The sequence below is a fragment of the Hypanus sabinus genome, chromosome 4, assembly GCF_030144855.1.
Source record: "Hypanus sabinus isolate sHypSab1 chromosome 4, sHypSab1.hap1, whole genome shotgun sequence".
In the NCBI taxonomy this organism is placed as follows: Eukaryota; Metazoa; Chordata; class Chondrichthyes; order Myliobatiformes; family Dasyatidae; genus Hypanus; species Hypanus sabinus.
Genome location: NC_082709.1, coordinates 138,581,207 through 138,598,554, shown reverse-complemented (window position 1 = coordinate 138,598,554; position 17,348 = coordinate 138,581,207). Strand labels below are relative to the sequence as shown.

At 40.1% G+C, this 17,348-nt stretch overlaps 1 protein-coding gene across 1 annotated transcript in view; it reads left to right on the top strand.

Moving 5' to 3' along the window:
* The window catches only part of gap43 (growth associated protein 43), a 189,076-nt gene that overhangs the window by 57,448 nt on the left and 114,280 nt on the right, over positions 1-17,348 (top strand). The window contains exon 2 of the mRNA XM_059968196.1: positions 7,749-8,334. Coding sequence (XP_059824179.1) covers positions 7,749-8,334 — 586 coding nt within the window. The remainder of the gene's footprint in view (positions 1-7,748; positions 8,335-17,348) is intronic.

Below are 17,348 nucleotides of genomic sequence, written 5' to 3'. Positions count from 1 at the left end.
CTAGGACATTCAGGAGCAAAATTGAGAAAATCTTTTACAGACACAGATTTGTGTAAATCTGTAAGTCCTTGCTCCCAAAAGCTATGGCTGGAAGGACAATTGGCAGACTGAAATCTGAACGAAATAGATCGTCCATCTTCTCAGTCTACTCTAGGTTATTTATAAGTGGATAAATTGTCTATATACTTTGTCATAGACTGTCTATCTGTCTGGTTCACAGCCACCATCTTCTCTCCCTTTCCTTGATCTCTCTGTCTCCATCTCCAGAGACAGATTGTCCACCAATATCCTTTAAAAACCCACTAACCCCTACAGTTATCTTGAATACACCTCTTCCCACTCAGGCATTTGCAAGAATGCTTTTTCCCTGGCTCAGTTCCTCTGTCTGTGCCATATCTGTTCTGCCGATGAGGCTTTCCATTCCAGGACATCTGACGTTTTTTTTTCCAGAAGATGGGGTTTCCCCTCCAATTCTATCAATACAGCCCTCAACCACATCTTCTCCATTTCCTGTATGTCTGCCCTCACCTCATCCAACATAACAGGGATGGCATTCTCTTTATCCTCATCTATCACCTCATGTGCCTCTGCATCTAACATATCATTCTCTACAATTTCCACCATCTTCAATGGGATCTCATCATCAGACACATCTTCCTCTTCCCTCCTTGAATCTTGATATTTTGTGCGAGAAAACTTGCAATTCACATATGACTGAGGACGGTATACTCCTGCAAGCTTAAGTAGCAGTTTTTAGCTAAACAGAGTGGCATAAGCTGACAGAGCAACATTTCTGATTTGCAGAGGAATTGCAATTAAATCCTTATAGGCAAGGCTTGTAAAGGAGAAAAGGAAAATATGGAGACATAAACACTAATATCTATTATCCCAGTTAACTGAATGTAATACCTCCCATTTTTAATGTTAATCATGAAAATACTAATATTTTACAAGTCAAAAAATTTAAAATAATTTCCAGGGGATCTCACCACTCTGTGTGAAAAGGCTATCCCCTTCCCCCACCCCTTAGATCCCTTTCCAATAGCTTATCTCTTTCTTACATTGAAAAATGTAAGATATGGACCAGTGCTGAACAGAGCTAGACTTGACATAAATGGTACATGCAATATTTGTTGTCTAGGTTGCACCACTAAGCCATTAGCTTCAGAAATCAGCCTCCATTGAAAATGGATTAAACAGCATGGTTATGATATTTGTTCATTCCCCCTAACCAAATGCTGAGGCACTGGAATTATTACAGATATGAAGTGCAATTTCTTCAGGTTTCAAATTTGTTAAATTTGTAACTTTTTTTTGCATAACTTCTCCTTTATCTCATTTTCTCTGACTTTAATCAAATCTTTTTTTCTCTATTTTACTTTTGATTCCTGATGTGACAGTAATGCTCCTTTTCTTAATTTATCCTCCTATTGCCCTTTCTTTAATTTATTTACTACTACATGTATTGTTGCATGGCTAAGTCTGAGGGAGCCACACAGATGTTGATTTCTTCCTTCATAATTGACTGCAATTTAGATTTCTCCAGGAATGCAGAAGACCAACGGTAGTCGCTTGTTTCTGTATTAGTTTTGCTCTCTGCTCTCTGAGATAGATGTTGGGGCAATGTCTCAACACAATTGGTAGGATAATCCACTTCAAACAACATAGTTAGGTCGGACAAAGGTACAGGAACGTCTTCCCTATCAGTTTAGTAGAAGGTCTACTGTAAGATTTAGCTACGTTAGATCTTCAAAACAATCTAATGCCCTTCTTGTGCTTTAAATGTTGTCATATTTTAAGTTTTTGATCTGTGGTCGAAACAGCTTGAAATAATACAGAACTGAGTCAGAAAATCAGTATCATACAGTACAGAATAAGGCCCTTTGGCCCATCTGATCTGCCACTGTGATGCCTAACTATGGTAATCCCATTTTCCTGCATTTGACTCTTACTCATTTGTTCCTTTTCTATCCACGTACTTGTCCAAAGACTTATAAATGCTCACAATGCACTAGTGGCATTTTTCATATGCCCACCACACTCTATGTGAAATCTTGCCCTTCAGATCTCCTTTACCCTCTCACTTTAAACCTATGGTCTGGCTTTAGACTTCTATACCTTTAGAAAAAAAAAGACAGCAATACCTGCTCTGTATATCCCATTCATAATTGTAAATTTTGTGCTCCAGTGAAAACAATCCCACCCTATCCAATCTCTCCTTGTAATTAAAAATCTCTATTCCAGTCAACATCCTAATGAATTTCCTCTGCACGTGTTCTAGTACCACCACCTCCTTTCTGTAGTGTGGTGACTAGATCCACGTACATATTTCAAGTGTGGCCAAACCAATGTATGGTACAGCTCCAACAATCCTTATGTTAAATATCCCTACCTATGAAGGCAAGCAAACTAAATGCATTCTACACTACATTATCCATCTGTGTTGCTAACATCAGTGAGCTTTGAACATGCGCCTTAAGGCACCTCTGTACATCAATGTACCTAAGGTCCTTATTATTTACTGTACATGTCTGGCCAGTATTAGACATCCCAAAATGCATCACCTCATGCCTGGATTAAAGTCCATCTGTCATCGCCCTGCGTAACTTTCCAACTGATACATTGTACGCCCTTCAATAGCATTAGACAACCGTCTTTACTATTCAATTTTCATATTATTAGCAAATTTGCTAATAATAACACGAAGCCAGTTTTGGATCCAGTTTGCCGAAACACCTTGTATCTCATGTGCCGTAACTTGCTGGACTACCATGGGAATCTCGTCAAAAGCCAAACTCCATATAGGCATCATCTGCCACCTTCCCTTCATCAATTTTCTTGGTGACTGTCACAAAATGCACAGTAAGGTTTGTGAGATAGGATTTCCCATGTACAAAACTATGCTGAAACCACACCAGTCCCTACCTTTCCAAGTGATCATAAATCCTGTCTCTAAGAATTTCCTCTAATAGTTTTCCTGCTTCTGACATAAGGCTCACCAGCTTACAGTTTCCTTGCTTGCCTATGGTCATCCTTCTTGAATATGGGATCAATATTAACTACCCTCTAGACTTTTGATACCTCATCTGTGGCCAAAGAAAATGCAAAAAATAGTTTGAGTGTTATTGAATGTCAGCAATGTTTATGGTGATTTGGCAACTGACAATTTGGCAGGTTGTCAATTTCTTTTTCATCTTTTCCGGGTAATAATTTTTTGCCCTGCCTCTCCATTCCAGGTAAATCTACTTACAATCTGGAAATCCCTGTTGACAGCTAAACACACAGATGGGTCTGGTTTTTCTCTGCAAGTTCCCAAAGGGTAATTGCAGAGGATGGGCAGAGGTTAGAATTGATGCCATTGACTTCTGATTTTGAGTCAATGTTTTCTTATTCAAGCCATAGGTACTTTTCTGGTTTTGAACAACTTGATGGGCAAAGGTTTAATGAATTGAAGAATGTAGGGGAAATTTTAATGAAGGGCAAATGCTGATGGATGTCCTAGCACAGAAAATTCTACTCTAACAATTCAGAGAAGTTCGTCACAAGCTTCATCTGAAAGCAATAATCAGAATGTATGTGTAATTAAAGACATCAGAGATTCTGCAGATGCTAGAAATCTAGAGTAACACACACAAAATGCTGAAAGAACTCAGCCAGTCAGGCAGCATCTATGGAGAGGAATAAAGAATCGATTTCGGGCTGAGACCTTTCATCAGGGCTGGGTTATTAATATATAATTAAACATTTTATTTGTGCTCAGATTACCCTTAGAATATCTCCATCAATTTGGAAAATCTGAAAAGAAAAATTTGCTGATTTCAGCACAATTTTGAGTATATCACTTATTTTACAATTTATTTATTACATAATGCTCATGCAGCTCAGTGTGTTGTTGAAATGGCCTCATTACAAAATGTCACTGTATATTAAGGTGGGCTTTTCAGACTTCAAAAATAATGAGATTCTCAAATGTAAGCACAAGGTAGATTCAGATACAACCACCATAGTCTTTTCTAAATTAATTTTGGATAGAGGTATGTCATTGAAATGAGATGAGAAAATGACAAATGGAATAACTGGAAGGGAAGTGGATAGCAAAATAAGAAATAAAGTTAATAAAGAAATTTAATCAAATCAGCTGCCTCAAAATTAAATTTTGCAGAATAGTGAGTTCCTATCCTGCTAATGAACCTCCTCATATCAGGAGCAGCAGACGTAGCCCGAGGCCCAGTGTTGGAGCCTGGGTTCCAACAACCTGCAATCCAGTGGTTCATAGATGACATTACAGTAACCACTGTAACCCATGTCCAAGCAAGCTGGATTATGGAAACCCTGGACAACATAGCTACCTGGGCTAGGATGACCTTCAAAGCTAGGAAGTCCAGTTGCATGGTGATCAAAAAGGGCAAGGTTACCAGCAAGATCAGTTTTCAGGAACAAGGAGAAGTCCTTCTATTCATAAGAGGACAACCCGTTAAAGTGCCTTGAAAAGTGATTTAATGCAGCAATGACAGACAGTGCCAGCATCACCGACATGTAAAGCAGACTGAAGAGTGGCTGAAGGAAATCGACAAAACCAGATGTCCTGGTAAATTGAAGACATGGTTGTACCAAACATGGTCTTCTACCAAGGTTGCTCTGACTTTTCACAGTGTACGAGCTCCCATGATCACTGCAGAAGGCATCAAGAGGAAAGTCAACAAGCACCTGTGGGAATGGCTGGGGATCCCCCAAGTTTTTCTTCAGTGGGGCTCTACATAAGATCAGGCCAGCTAGAGCTCCTGTTGTCATCAGTAGTGGAGAAGTTCAAGGTAGAAAGTGTAGAGTTGTTTTAACACTTACGGACTCTGAGGACAAGTTAATTAATCAAGTAGGAGTCACAAGAAGATCGGGCCAAAAGAGATCTGCCAGCTCAGCCACAGACCAGGCAGTGAGCACCCTGCAATTGAGAGACATCATCGGCAACCCATGCCTAGGACAACAAGTCCTTGTCTCTGCATACATCCAATAATGGTGGAGTGCAAGTGCAAAGGATAGGTGGGACGTAGTCCAGGCAGAGGTACGGAACCACGAGAACGAATGGCGGTTATCGAAGGCAGTGAATTTGTGTTCACAGGCGCCTGGACAAAATAGGATCTTCCCATGTGCAAGATCACTTAGGCAGAGCTTTGGAGACTGGAGCCTTTCTGCATTTCTTTCCATCTGCAGTGCGGGTATGATATTCTCCGTACATCATCACAGCTGTACACATGGGGGCTGAGAGAGGATCTAACTACAAGCTTTGTGGTCAGTGGGGTTCACTGGCACACATACTATCAGGATGCAAAACAGCTTCAACACAAGGACGGTGTAGGTGGTGCCAAGGCAGGGTCCTGCTGACACACTGTTGCGGGAGAGGTGTAAAAACAGACCAGATGGCTGAGAGTCAAACAGGATAGTCATTTTCATCAAGGAGAAGTACTTAAAATTATGAGAGGTGCAGACTGAGAAGACCATCAGAATCTTTTACCCATGTTGGAAATGTCAAAAACCGGAGGACATGCTTTAAATATTTGAAAAGTAGAAGCAAATGTAAAGGGTAGGTTTATTTTTTATGCAAGGAGAGGTGGGTGCTGGGATTAGGAAACCAGGAATAGTCGTGGAAGTGAGCCGCTTGTTGAAGTTTAAGAGACTTTCAAAAAGGAGTTTAAGGACTTTCATATGAATATGAAGGGAATGAGAGATATGGCTGACATACAGGATGAAGGTGTTTGGTCTAAATTGGTATCAAGACCAGCCCCCATTTTCCACATGGCCTGTGCAATGCTGCTCTGGTTTATGCTCTATGAATTACTGGAAGTTAAATTGCAAGTGCAATGAATTATTAGGTTGGCAAATAATGAAAAGGACGTGAGTTCAAGAGTAGAGATGCAGTGCACCAATTATGTACAGCCTTGTTGAGATTACATCTGAACTATGGTGTTTCAAAGGATTGAGAAACTTGATAGAGGGAGCGCAGCCAAGTTTTACTCAAATGATTCCTGGGATGGTGGGTTTGTTACAATAAAAGAGATTAAGTGACTCTCCAGAGTTGCAAAGACCATGACTGATTATAATGAATTGTGCAAAATTCTTCAAGGAGCTGGAAAGCATGAAAGTAGATTCAGGAATGATGTTTCCCAAGACTAGCATATGCTGAATCAGGTTTACCAGTTTATAAAATGAATCAACTAACTAATTCAGAGATAAGAAGAAATATAGGTCAAAGTCTTTTCAATCTCAACAGCAGTTGAGTAGTAGCTTTCAGTGTTGTAACATTAATAATCACAAGAGTGAATATAAAACAGGATTTTTAAAACAGTAGAGTCATAGAGCACTACAGCATGGAAACAGGATCTTCAGCCCATCTAGTCTGTGCCAAACTATTAATCTGCCTAGTTCCATTGACCTAAACCCAAACCAGAGCCCTCCATACACCTCCCATAGGTGTACCTATCCAAATTGCTCATAAAGGTTGAAAATCAAACTTGCATCCATTACTTCCACTGGCAGCTCATTCCACACACTCACCAGCTCCGAGTGAAGAAGTTTCCTCTCAGGTTTCATCTTTCACCCTTAACCCATGTTCAGACTCACCCCAACCTCGGTGGAAAAAGCCAGCTTGCATTTACCCTATCTATGCACCTTGGTATTTTTCAACTTCAAAGAATTCATAATTAAAATAGCAGCATAAAATTTATTAATTTTGTTACATTAAATGAGCAAAAATGATGGTCATCCATGGCAACAACTAACAAGTGGAAAGCAGAAATGATATTTTAGATTGCAGAAATGCTTTAGAATTTTTTTATTTGATGAGTTATATAAATATATGTATAGATTTGTTGATTTCTCAGTGAACAGGAGTTCAATGCTAAGAATATCATCTAATACATTGTAAGTGCATTTATTTTGAAATCTTGGTACTGTATTCAAACCTGTAATTTGCAGGTGGTGCTGTGACACAAAATTATATGATAACATAGAGGGAATTTTGCAAAATGAAAGTGTGCCAGAAGGTGCAGCAAAATTGAATTTGGAGGATCCAGTGCTCCGAGATGTAAAGCATGGAGACCAGGGGCTGCAAAAATATGCCTTTTTCACAACTCAGAATTATTATAATACTTGGAGATTTATCTATAATATCACTACTGGAATTGACACAAATTGAAAAATTTTTAAAAAGCAGATGGTGGCAATCTGAAATAAAAACAGAAAATGCTGGAAGCTCTCAGTATCTTTGGAAAGAGAAGCAAGTTAGCGCTCTAATGAAGTGTTCTGACAAGCATTTCTGATGAAGGTTATTGATCCTGAAAGGTTAACTTTGTTTCTGTCCATAGATAACTGCCTGAACTGCTGAATGTTAACTGTACTTTCTGTTGATGCAAGTTGTGTCTGATATAAATGCATTTTGTACAGCAGTTTTGTCCCCAGATGGTTTCAGTGCATTACTCAATCCTCAAAGTTATGCTGTTACATTTTCACTGATCTGCAGTTTGGAAACACCAATTTTTCTGTAACCCATTTTGTTTGGCTATAAAAGCTACTATTTGCCTATTAATAATAATTAAAATTATGATGAACTACCTCAATGGATTATAAAAGAAATGAATAATGGACTGAAAACACAACCTCACAAAAATAATGGAAGGTGTTTAGGACAATAGTGTCCTGCAGAATATTTCTATATTTCGCTTTATGACAATATTTTACTGTGACTTTGATTCTAGGCTGAGAAGAATGATGAAGCTAATGCGAAAGCTGACCAAGAGACTACCAAACCAGAAGACAAGGCCCATAAGGCTGCCACCAAAATCCAGGCTAGCTTCCGTGGCCACATAACACGGAAAAAGCTGAAGGGGGAGAAGAAAGGAGAAGCAGCTGCGGCAACAAAAGCAGAAGGTGGAGAGAAAAAGGAAGACTCTAAAGTAACAGAAGCCACTAAGGAGCAAGAGGAAACAGCGACAGAGCCAGCTGCATCCGAATCAAAAGGGAAGACAGAGGAAGCGGAACAGGCACCAAGCAATCCCGAAGCAGCCCCCTCGGATGCCGAAAAGGCATCGGAGGCAAAGGAAGCCCCTACGGAAAACTCGGAGAAAGCGACACCAACTGCAACAGATGGAAAACCTGCGAACGCTGAGGAGACAGGAAGTGGTGGTGCAAGTACTGCCGCTGAAAGTACCCCATCTTCAAACGCCACTTCCAGCCAGGAGAAGGAGAAGAAACAAGCCGAGGTGCCTGCCGCTGATGCTAGTGAAGCAGCAACAAAGGCCCAAACTGAGACAGCTGCCAGCAACACAGCACCAGAGAAAACAGGTGAGAGTCGTTTTTTAAATAACCACCTTACCACACAGTTTTACTTATAAAATCTTAGCAGTGATGAAAAGTTAATTGAAGACCTTGAAATTATTTTCATAACAAAAGTAAAGCAATATTATCTTTTTGCAAAACTTCTATTGATTATGTGCTATCGTAAATAATGCAGAGAAACTTTGCATCCTAATTCAGAATGCACATACAAAAATATTTACAAAATTTTAATGTTTTATTGTCAATATCATTACCATTTTATTAATAATAAATTCTGATTCAAGAAGATTATTGTTGTAACTCAGCAAATTTGAAATTCAGATGTGAAAACCCATGATCATAAATCATTGAATAACTGTTAACATTTTCTGTTGCATAATACCAATGGTCATAAATATATACACTGACCTGCCTTTTTACAAGTTGAAACTTTGAAGCAGTGGAACTGCAGTATGTATTTAAATATTGTATGTGATGAACTCCAACCTGTTTGCAGCAACATAAGTGATTTCTAATAGGGGCTCCTAGTTTTGCATTGGTTGTTTTTTTCTCGGTGAAGCAGGTCAACTTTGACATGAGTCAAAATGCTTCCAGAAGAACTCGTGGGCAGGTAAAATGTATTTATCAGGTAAGAGACAATCATTGGCATGTTATCATCAAAGCAACTAGATAACATGAACATGTAATTCTGTGAAGTGATTATGATAGCCTCTAAACTTAGAACAAAATTCTGTGTACTTTAGAACTCTGTTTTGATCTGGGCATTTTGGGTGAAAATGTACAAACCTCCAGAAAACTAAGATCACCGACATTCAGCATACTTCCTACTTCATGTGACTCTTTCCGCATATTCTTAGAAAGCAGCACGACACATTCGCACTCCAGCTTTTGAAGTATGGAAGACAAAACTTGCATATGCAGAATTAAACAAGCAAGGACCTAATGCTAATATATGGCTAAGCTTGATAACTATTTTGCTCTCAAATTAGGTACAATCTATGGGGTTATCTAATAAACTTACATTATACTTTTCCAAGAGTTCTGGCTTTAGCCATCTTCCCTACCAAAGAAAATGATACTCGAGAAGAACTATAAAAATCCATTTGATACAGAATAATCTCTCAAGTCCAGAGGCAGAAAGTTGCAGAAGGGAAACTGTCAGCAGAAGATTTGACAAGGCCTGGTCCAAGGCCAGTTTCTACCCAGATGCAGGATGAGACTATGGCTCCTTCATTAAACAATATTTTGCAAGCTGATACACTGAGCTGGCTGCACAGATTTAGAAGTAATTCATTGCCACATCTGAGTGTGTTTGTGTATGTGAGAGAGAAAGGGAGATGGAGTGAGTGGGCAGAGCTGAAATATTGTAATGCACAATAAAATATTGCTAAAAGGAAGCCTAAATTTAAAAAAAAAGACATACTCACTAAAGTCAACATTTAAGCAATTTCCTACTTTTGCACTTGGTGGGGGATGGTGGGATGGAAGTGTGCAGGAGAAGGGGCACATTTGTCACTGTAATGCCTAATCCTGCCCAGCTGTTTTTTCTCAGAAGAGTATAGATAGTTGACCACCTGTTTAGGAATAGTTAGCATCAGCTGTCATGGAGTGATGTGCATTTCTCTTTTAATATTTTACAGAATAGCATGAGGCACAATGATAATGCTTCTGATGCTTTGTTTGGCTTTAAGCTCATTATTTATGGTTAAACCAATGCAATATTTGTCACTTTGGGTTGCAGAAGTCCTTTGAAATTACAAAAACAATCTTTCAAATAGTAGGTGGGGAAATTAATGGAAGCATAGCACCATAAATAGATATAAGTCGAATAGTAATTCTCTGGCTAAAATCCTGTTCCTTTTATACCATAACCTGAGCAACAATATTCTGTTGTTGAACTAACAACAGCATTTGAACTAACGTCCTTGGCATTTATTTATTCTGTTCATAGACATTTTAACAGAAATCCCATGAAACACGTAATAGCCAATAGTTGCATAAGAACTAAATACTGAGAATCAAGCTAATGTCTCAATGCATATGCCTGCCAACAATGCTTTCTTGGTTTTCTTAAACATGGTATTCATTCGAGACTCACGTGAGTTATTGAAGCCCATTGAAGATGTCACAACAGCTAAATTTAATATCTGCTGACAGCAAGCACATCAATGAAACTGCGCTCAATGGTTACAACAAGGCGCCAGCCAACAGCATGCTACCTATTCATTCAAATAACTTCAGTATGAATCATGCTGTTCACTGGCTGATGGCATTAGCAAGGCTCTAATATTGTGAATGGTAAGCACTAATTAATGCTAACCTGCACTGCTTATATCTAACTTGTACCAAAATGGAAGCTATGAACAAGTTTGTCTGGCAATTGCACAGAGCGAATTTGAATCAAGGAACAGTGAAAACTTGCAAAAATAGGTGCAAAAATGCCTCGGGGCTTTCAGAGTTGGCTCAGAAACTAGAGAGGAACAGTTGAAATAGCTATTGGGGGAGGTGGGGGAGGATGGTTCTGCTTTCACAGGAGCAAAAAGGTTCTCCAGATAAATATTCATAAAGCTCTGGAAAAGATTGTCATGGTAGACAACTTCAGAAGTCAAGTTTTGAATAAATGATTGCAGTGCTGGAATAGCCTTAATCACCTTATGAGCGGGCTAAACAAATGACTTCATCCTCGTACATCAGGGCATTATGTTGAAGTTGAAGAAGACATTGGTAAAGCTGAATTTGTGGTATTATGTGAATTTTTGCTCACCTATCTACAGGAAAGGTATCAACAAGTTTGAAAGAGTGTAGAGAATATTGACAAGGATGTTGCTGGGACTTGAGGACCTGAATTATAAGGAAAGTTGAATAAATTAGAACTTTATTTGCCGAAGAACAGGATAATGAGGAGAGATCTTACATTATTTTGATCTTATAAAATTATGAGGGGTATTAATAGGGTGAATACATATAGGCTTTATCCCCACAAGCTGGGTGAGACTAGAGTAGAGGTTGTAGGCTTGGGGTGAAAGGTGAAATATTTCAGAGGAATCTGAGGGCAAATATCCTCACTCAGAAGGTGGTGGTAGTGTGGAATAAGCTGTGATAGATGTAGGTTCAAATGTAACTTTGAAGAGAACTGTGGATAGGTACATTGAAGTGAGTGGTAAAGACGGTTTTGATGCAGGTATATGGAATTAGGCAGAAAACTGTGCCAGCATTGACCAGATGGGCTGAAAGCCCTGTTTCTGCTCAATGACTCTGGATGCTTCTTCTCACTGACTGCACCATACACCAATCGCCTAGTTTCCCAAATGTTCTCTGACTTACAAGCTGTTGATTGTGTAGCTTGCATGTCTGATGGTTGCTTCAAGCTCTTCCTTTCCAACGTATCAGCAATGTCCAAATCCAGTCATACAGAGAACCCAACCAGGACATTTGATGGCTGACGTTCCAGCCTCATGTGGCATTACTGCATTAGCAAGAGCAGTGGCCAGCGACTGAGTGCTGCAGTGGAAAGTCAGACTGTTGCTGACATAGTGGTGGACTGCAGAGCAAAGGGCAATTAATAGGAGTTTAGCCACCTGTCCAACTAATTGCAATAACTGGCTCTGAGAGATTGTAATGGCTCACTCATACATGCAGAGTTGATTTTCCAGTCAGATTTCATATAGCAGCATGGCTTCTATTGGATGTGCCATACAATAGTTTGGACATTGAGCAAGTGGAATCCTTTCTGATTTAAGCTGAATTGGAAAATTACAACCACTAAGCAATGTGCATGCAGGACTGGCACTCTGCATACTGGGGTCACTGAAGTCACTGAAAAACCAGTCCACACTCTTGATTGTTTCTACCAATAACAACATTGACACTGTTAGCTATCTTTGAATGGAGGATCTCGGTCACATTGCCAATGCAGCAAGTAGCGGAATGAGCAAGATGTATGAAAAGTCATTATCACGGACATTTTGACAGCACCAGCCACATAGTTCTGTCCTTCCTGAGTTTCAGATATGGGGTATGCAAACATATGGTGAGAACATTATTCTTGACATAGTCATCGCATGCATTGCTTCACACTGAGGCAAATTGCTCCCTGAACACCCAGGATAGATATGCACACCTGTTGGCAATCCTTTGCCTCTCTTTTTCAGTGCCTAACCTCCGCTTATTCTCTTAATCATGCTCTATTCCAAGGTGCAGGATGAAGGCACCAATGTCTCAGAGAAGCTTTTATAAACAGAGGGCACAGAATCAGTTTGGCCACAGAGCCCACTGTGGATTTAGTCACTTCATAACAAATACAGATAGCACCAACCCGTCACAGAATTGTACTAATAGCCAGAAAATAACTATTAACTATTAACTGGCGGATGAATAGCATGGACAGCGGTGATGGTATGTGGTTAAAGATGGTGAAATGTCTCTTCCTTCTGCTTAGATTCAACTAATTGATGTTAAAATGTATCTATTGCAAAACTCCATTGATCTCCAGACTGGCCAAGATGCCATCAAGTCAGCAATGAATGTTGATTGATGATATGGTCAGCATGCTCTACAGATTACATGCCGATACACAGTTGTTCATTACACGTAGTTACAGAAATATTTTGGGGTTGTGCACTTGTCATTTTGGAAATTTATTGGCATGTACATTATTCAAAAAAAAGTCCCAGCCACTTCTGATCCAAGTTCCTTTGCAATAAGTATATTCTCACCACTGCACTTAAGTGGAGCAGCCTTATAAATTATGTCCAAGGGACTTAACTGATAGGATAGTAAACCTTCTACCCTTTAGGACTAACATTGTAAGGTATTTTGACTGAGATAGCTGGGAATTAACAACGCACAAACCCATCAACTGAAACCTAATACTCTGATTAAAGATTTACAGAAGGAGTCATCTACAGTAGTCAGTTAACCTACTAAATGGAATATCTTTGGGATGTGGAGGTGAAAACAAAATCCCTGAAGTAAACCCACATAATCACAGGTAAAAGGCAAATTCTACACAGGCAGTACTTGAGGATTAAAATCGCTCGAGATCAGTATACTACGGCATTTGCCAATGTATTGTGCTGAGTATTAAGATAAATATAAGTAGCCTAGAATTCAATATCAAGAAAAAAGTATTTTTAAACTACATTAAAAGAAAAGATTCAGAATGATGCTTAAATGAAACAGGAAGCTTGAAAATTGAAGAAAATTTAGGTTTTATAAAGGAGGACTAAGATATTGACAAAGAAAATGTAGGAATCTATTATTAAGGAAATAGCAACATAAGATTGAGAAAATAGCAATAACATGGATTTACGAAAATTAAATATATTTAAAATTTATTGTAGATTTTTGAGATGGAAATCAGATCCATAAATAATGATTGAAATAATGACCATAATGGTCGATGTGGCTAATCTGGACTTCCAAAATGTCTTTGGTAACTTGCCACACAAGAATTTACATTCTTGATTTCCAGTTACGATGCCACAACTGATCGTGTGCAGCAGCTTCTGATAGTCAAGAAGCTAATAGCTCTGACTGAAAACATCACTAAAAATACCTTTGCTGAGGAAAATTGTGTTAAACTATCACTGCAAACAGTGAAGGGGCAAGCGATGGTGAGAAAAATTCAGTGGATGAACCGAGAGGCTGCATTGCAGATGGAGTTCCATTGCCCGTACAGCTGACCCACGAGCAAGGTTGGATCGCTCCAAGCTGCTAAAACAGAAGTCAGGGCCCAGGCAGAGAAGTTCTGATGCTTGTTTAACTAGCTCGGATGAGAGCTGAACCAATTGGGAAATCAGGGCAGAGGTGAGACTCCTGCCCAGCTGGATATACAATTTAAATGCCATCCCTGATCAGAGGCGAGGGCCTATTATGCTCTCCCTCCACGATCTTCACTCCTCTCTCCATTGTGCATCTATAGAAGTTTGTCAACATTTTTGATGACATGTAATCTACGCAAACCTCTAAGAGAGTAGAGTCACTGTTGTACCTACTTTGTAATGAAACTTGTGTGCTGGTCCCAGGACAGATAACTGTTTCATGGATCTGAAGCTTCTTCCTGTAGTCAATAATCAGCTGTGTGGCTTTACCAACATTGAGTGAAAGTTTATTCTTGTGACACCGTGCAATCAGATTTTCAGTCTCCCTCCTATATGCCAATTCGTCACAACCTTTGTTTTGGCCAACAACAGTAGTGCCATCAACAATCTTAAGTATGACATTAAAGCTGTACCTAGCCACAGGATCATAAGTATAAAGTGAGTAGAGCTGGGGCTGTGGTAAAGATAGCCCTATGGTTCACCTGTGTTGATGGCAAGTGTGGTGGAGATGCTGTTGTCAATCTGTACTGACTAAGTTCTATCAGTGAGGAAATCGAGGATCCAATTGAGCAGGGTGGTACTGAGGCCCAGGTCTTGAAGCTTAGTAATGAATTTTGACAGGATGAATGTTGACCTGTAGTCAATGAAGAGCATCCTGACAAGCACAGGTTTTCAGTATTTGGTCAAGTATGCTACCTGGGCTAGGTGCTATTTGTGGATTCACCATCCTGCAGGATGCTTTCATGTTGGCTTCAGAGTCTGAAATCACAGGGTCATCGAGGGCTGAGGAGATCTGTGGAGTTGCCTCCATGTTCTGTCAGTCAAAATGAGAATAAAAGGGATTGAGCTCGTTAGAGAGCAAAACCTCTTTACCATTTACGTTTGGTTTTGCTTTTCAGGCAGTGATGGCACTCAAGCCTTGCCACAGTGTTGAGCATCCCTCTATGATTCAAGATGTAGTTTCTGAAATGCCAGCCATGATGTTCCACATGAAGTAGATCTGTTCCTGGAATAGCCAAGCACCTTGTCTCAAAACTAATTAAGGCTTTCCCTGAAATAATAAGAGTCTGTGTAATTACCTCCTGAAGAATATATTTAAGTACTTGATTTGCAGAGTGGGCTTAGTATAATACCTAATTCTCTGGAGTGAGAATTAACACTAGCTTTCCCAGAGATTCCATACTTGCCCAATCCACACTGCTTTGATATTAAAGTACTGCAATGAGTAAGTAGTTTATAGGAATGCCTTTGTCAGCTGAACTCCAGGGTTGCATGACTAATTAATCCAATTGACAGTGTTGGCTGTAGAATGAATTCAATCTATTATGGGCATGGGAACTGCCAAGCAGGGATTCAGTTTCACGAAAAAACTCCCCAGCATTACAGTCAAGTATCAGCCTGGATCAAATACCTTTCAACTCGATATTAACTGAGGCAGTTGACACCTAAGAGTTTTATTTCTTCCTGTTCATCTATGAATCCAAGATGGAACATGCTCAACAGGTTGTGATGTACAGCTCTCCAGACAACAGGGGCAAAAGCATCACACACAAAACACTGTAGGAACCCAGCAGGTCAGGCAGTGTTGATGGAAAATAATAAACAGTCGACATTTTGGGCCGAGACCCTTCTTCAGGACTGAAAAGGAAGGAGGAAGACGCCTGAATAAAAAGGAGTGCGGAGGGGAAGGAGTATAGCTAGAAAGTGATAGGTGAAGCCAGGTGGGTGCAAAAGATAAAAGGCTGGAGAGGAAGGAATCTGATAGAACTGGAGACTGGACCATGGGAGAAAGGAGGGACACCAGGGGGAGGTGATAGGCAGGTGAGAAGAGGTTAGAGGCCAGAGTGGGGATTGGAAGAAGTGGGAAGGGGGGATGCAAAAACATTTTTACAGAATGAGAAATTGTTCCTGCCATCAGTTTGGAGGCTACAGAGATAGAATATGAGGTGTTGCTCCTCTACCCTGAGAATGGTCTCATCATAGCTAAAGAGGAGGCCGACATGTTGGAATGGGAAAAGGAATAGGAATTAAAATGGTTAACCACTGGAAATTCTGTTTTTGGCGTAGGGATCGGAGGTGCTCGACAAAGTGATCCCCCAATTTACAATGGGTTTCACTAATGTAGAGGAGGGCACATCAGGAACACCAAATACAATAGATGGCCCCAACAGATCCTCAGGGAAAGTGTTGCCTCCCATTTGGTGTCCTGACTAGAGAAGAGGGAGGAGGTAGATGGGCAGGTGTAGTATTTTGGCTGCTTGTAGGAGTAAATACTAGAAGGGAGATTAGTGGGGATGGTAAATGGACAAGGGAATCATGGAAGGTGTGAACCTTGTGGAAAGCAGAGAATGGTTGGGGGTGGGGAGGTAAAGATGTGCTTGGTTGTAGTTTCCCTTTGGAGATGGTAGATGTTGTGGAGAATGACGTGAGGCTTATGTGATGGTTAATGTGGTGATAGGTTAGAACAGAAGGAACTTTATCACTGTGAAGGCTGTGGGAAGATGGGTTGAGTGCAGATGTCCGGGAAATGGAGGAGGTGCAGGTGAGGGCAACACCAATGATGGTGGAAAGGAAACCCCCTACTTTGAAGAAGGAGAACACCTCTGATGGCCTGGAAAGAGAAGCCTCCTCCTGAGAACATATGCAGTAGAGATGAAAGAAATGAGAAAAGGTAATAGCATTTTTACAGGAGACAGGGTAGGAAGAGGTATAGTCTGTGGGAATTAGTAGGTTTAGAGCATACTCATCAGTCAGTGTTTGGAAACTATGTGGGCACCATGTGTTGCAATGTACTGATGTTCTACTTGTGTCTAAAATCTGTGAAGGATAGACATAGAATCACTGCAGACTCCAGAGCCATGTTCCAGTCAGATGCACTACCTATTCTTCAAGGAAAACTAATTTCAGAAAAACATCTTGGACCACAAGTAAATCAGGCAGTGATCAACGTGGCATATCCTACAGGAAAGACAGGATAAAGACCAGGTGAATCCCATGGTTTGATCCCATGAGCAAACTGTCCAAGTCATCTGGCAGAATATGCATTATCATCAGAATTTACTGACATGCATCACAACTTCGCTTGGCTGGCAGTGAGAACAGACCTCCCTGTCAGATCCTTCCTCTATGGTCAACATTTCAATCTGCTGCTCTTGAAGTTGACGTGGCCACCCACCTTGTTATGGGCTGTCCATTAGA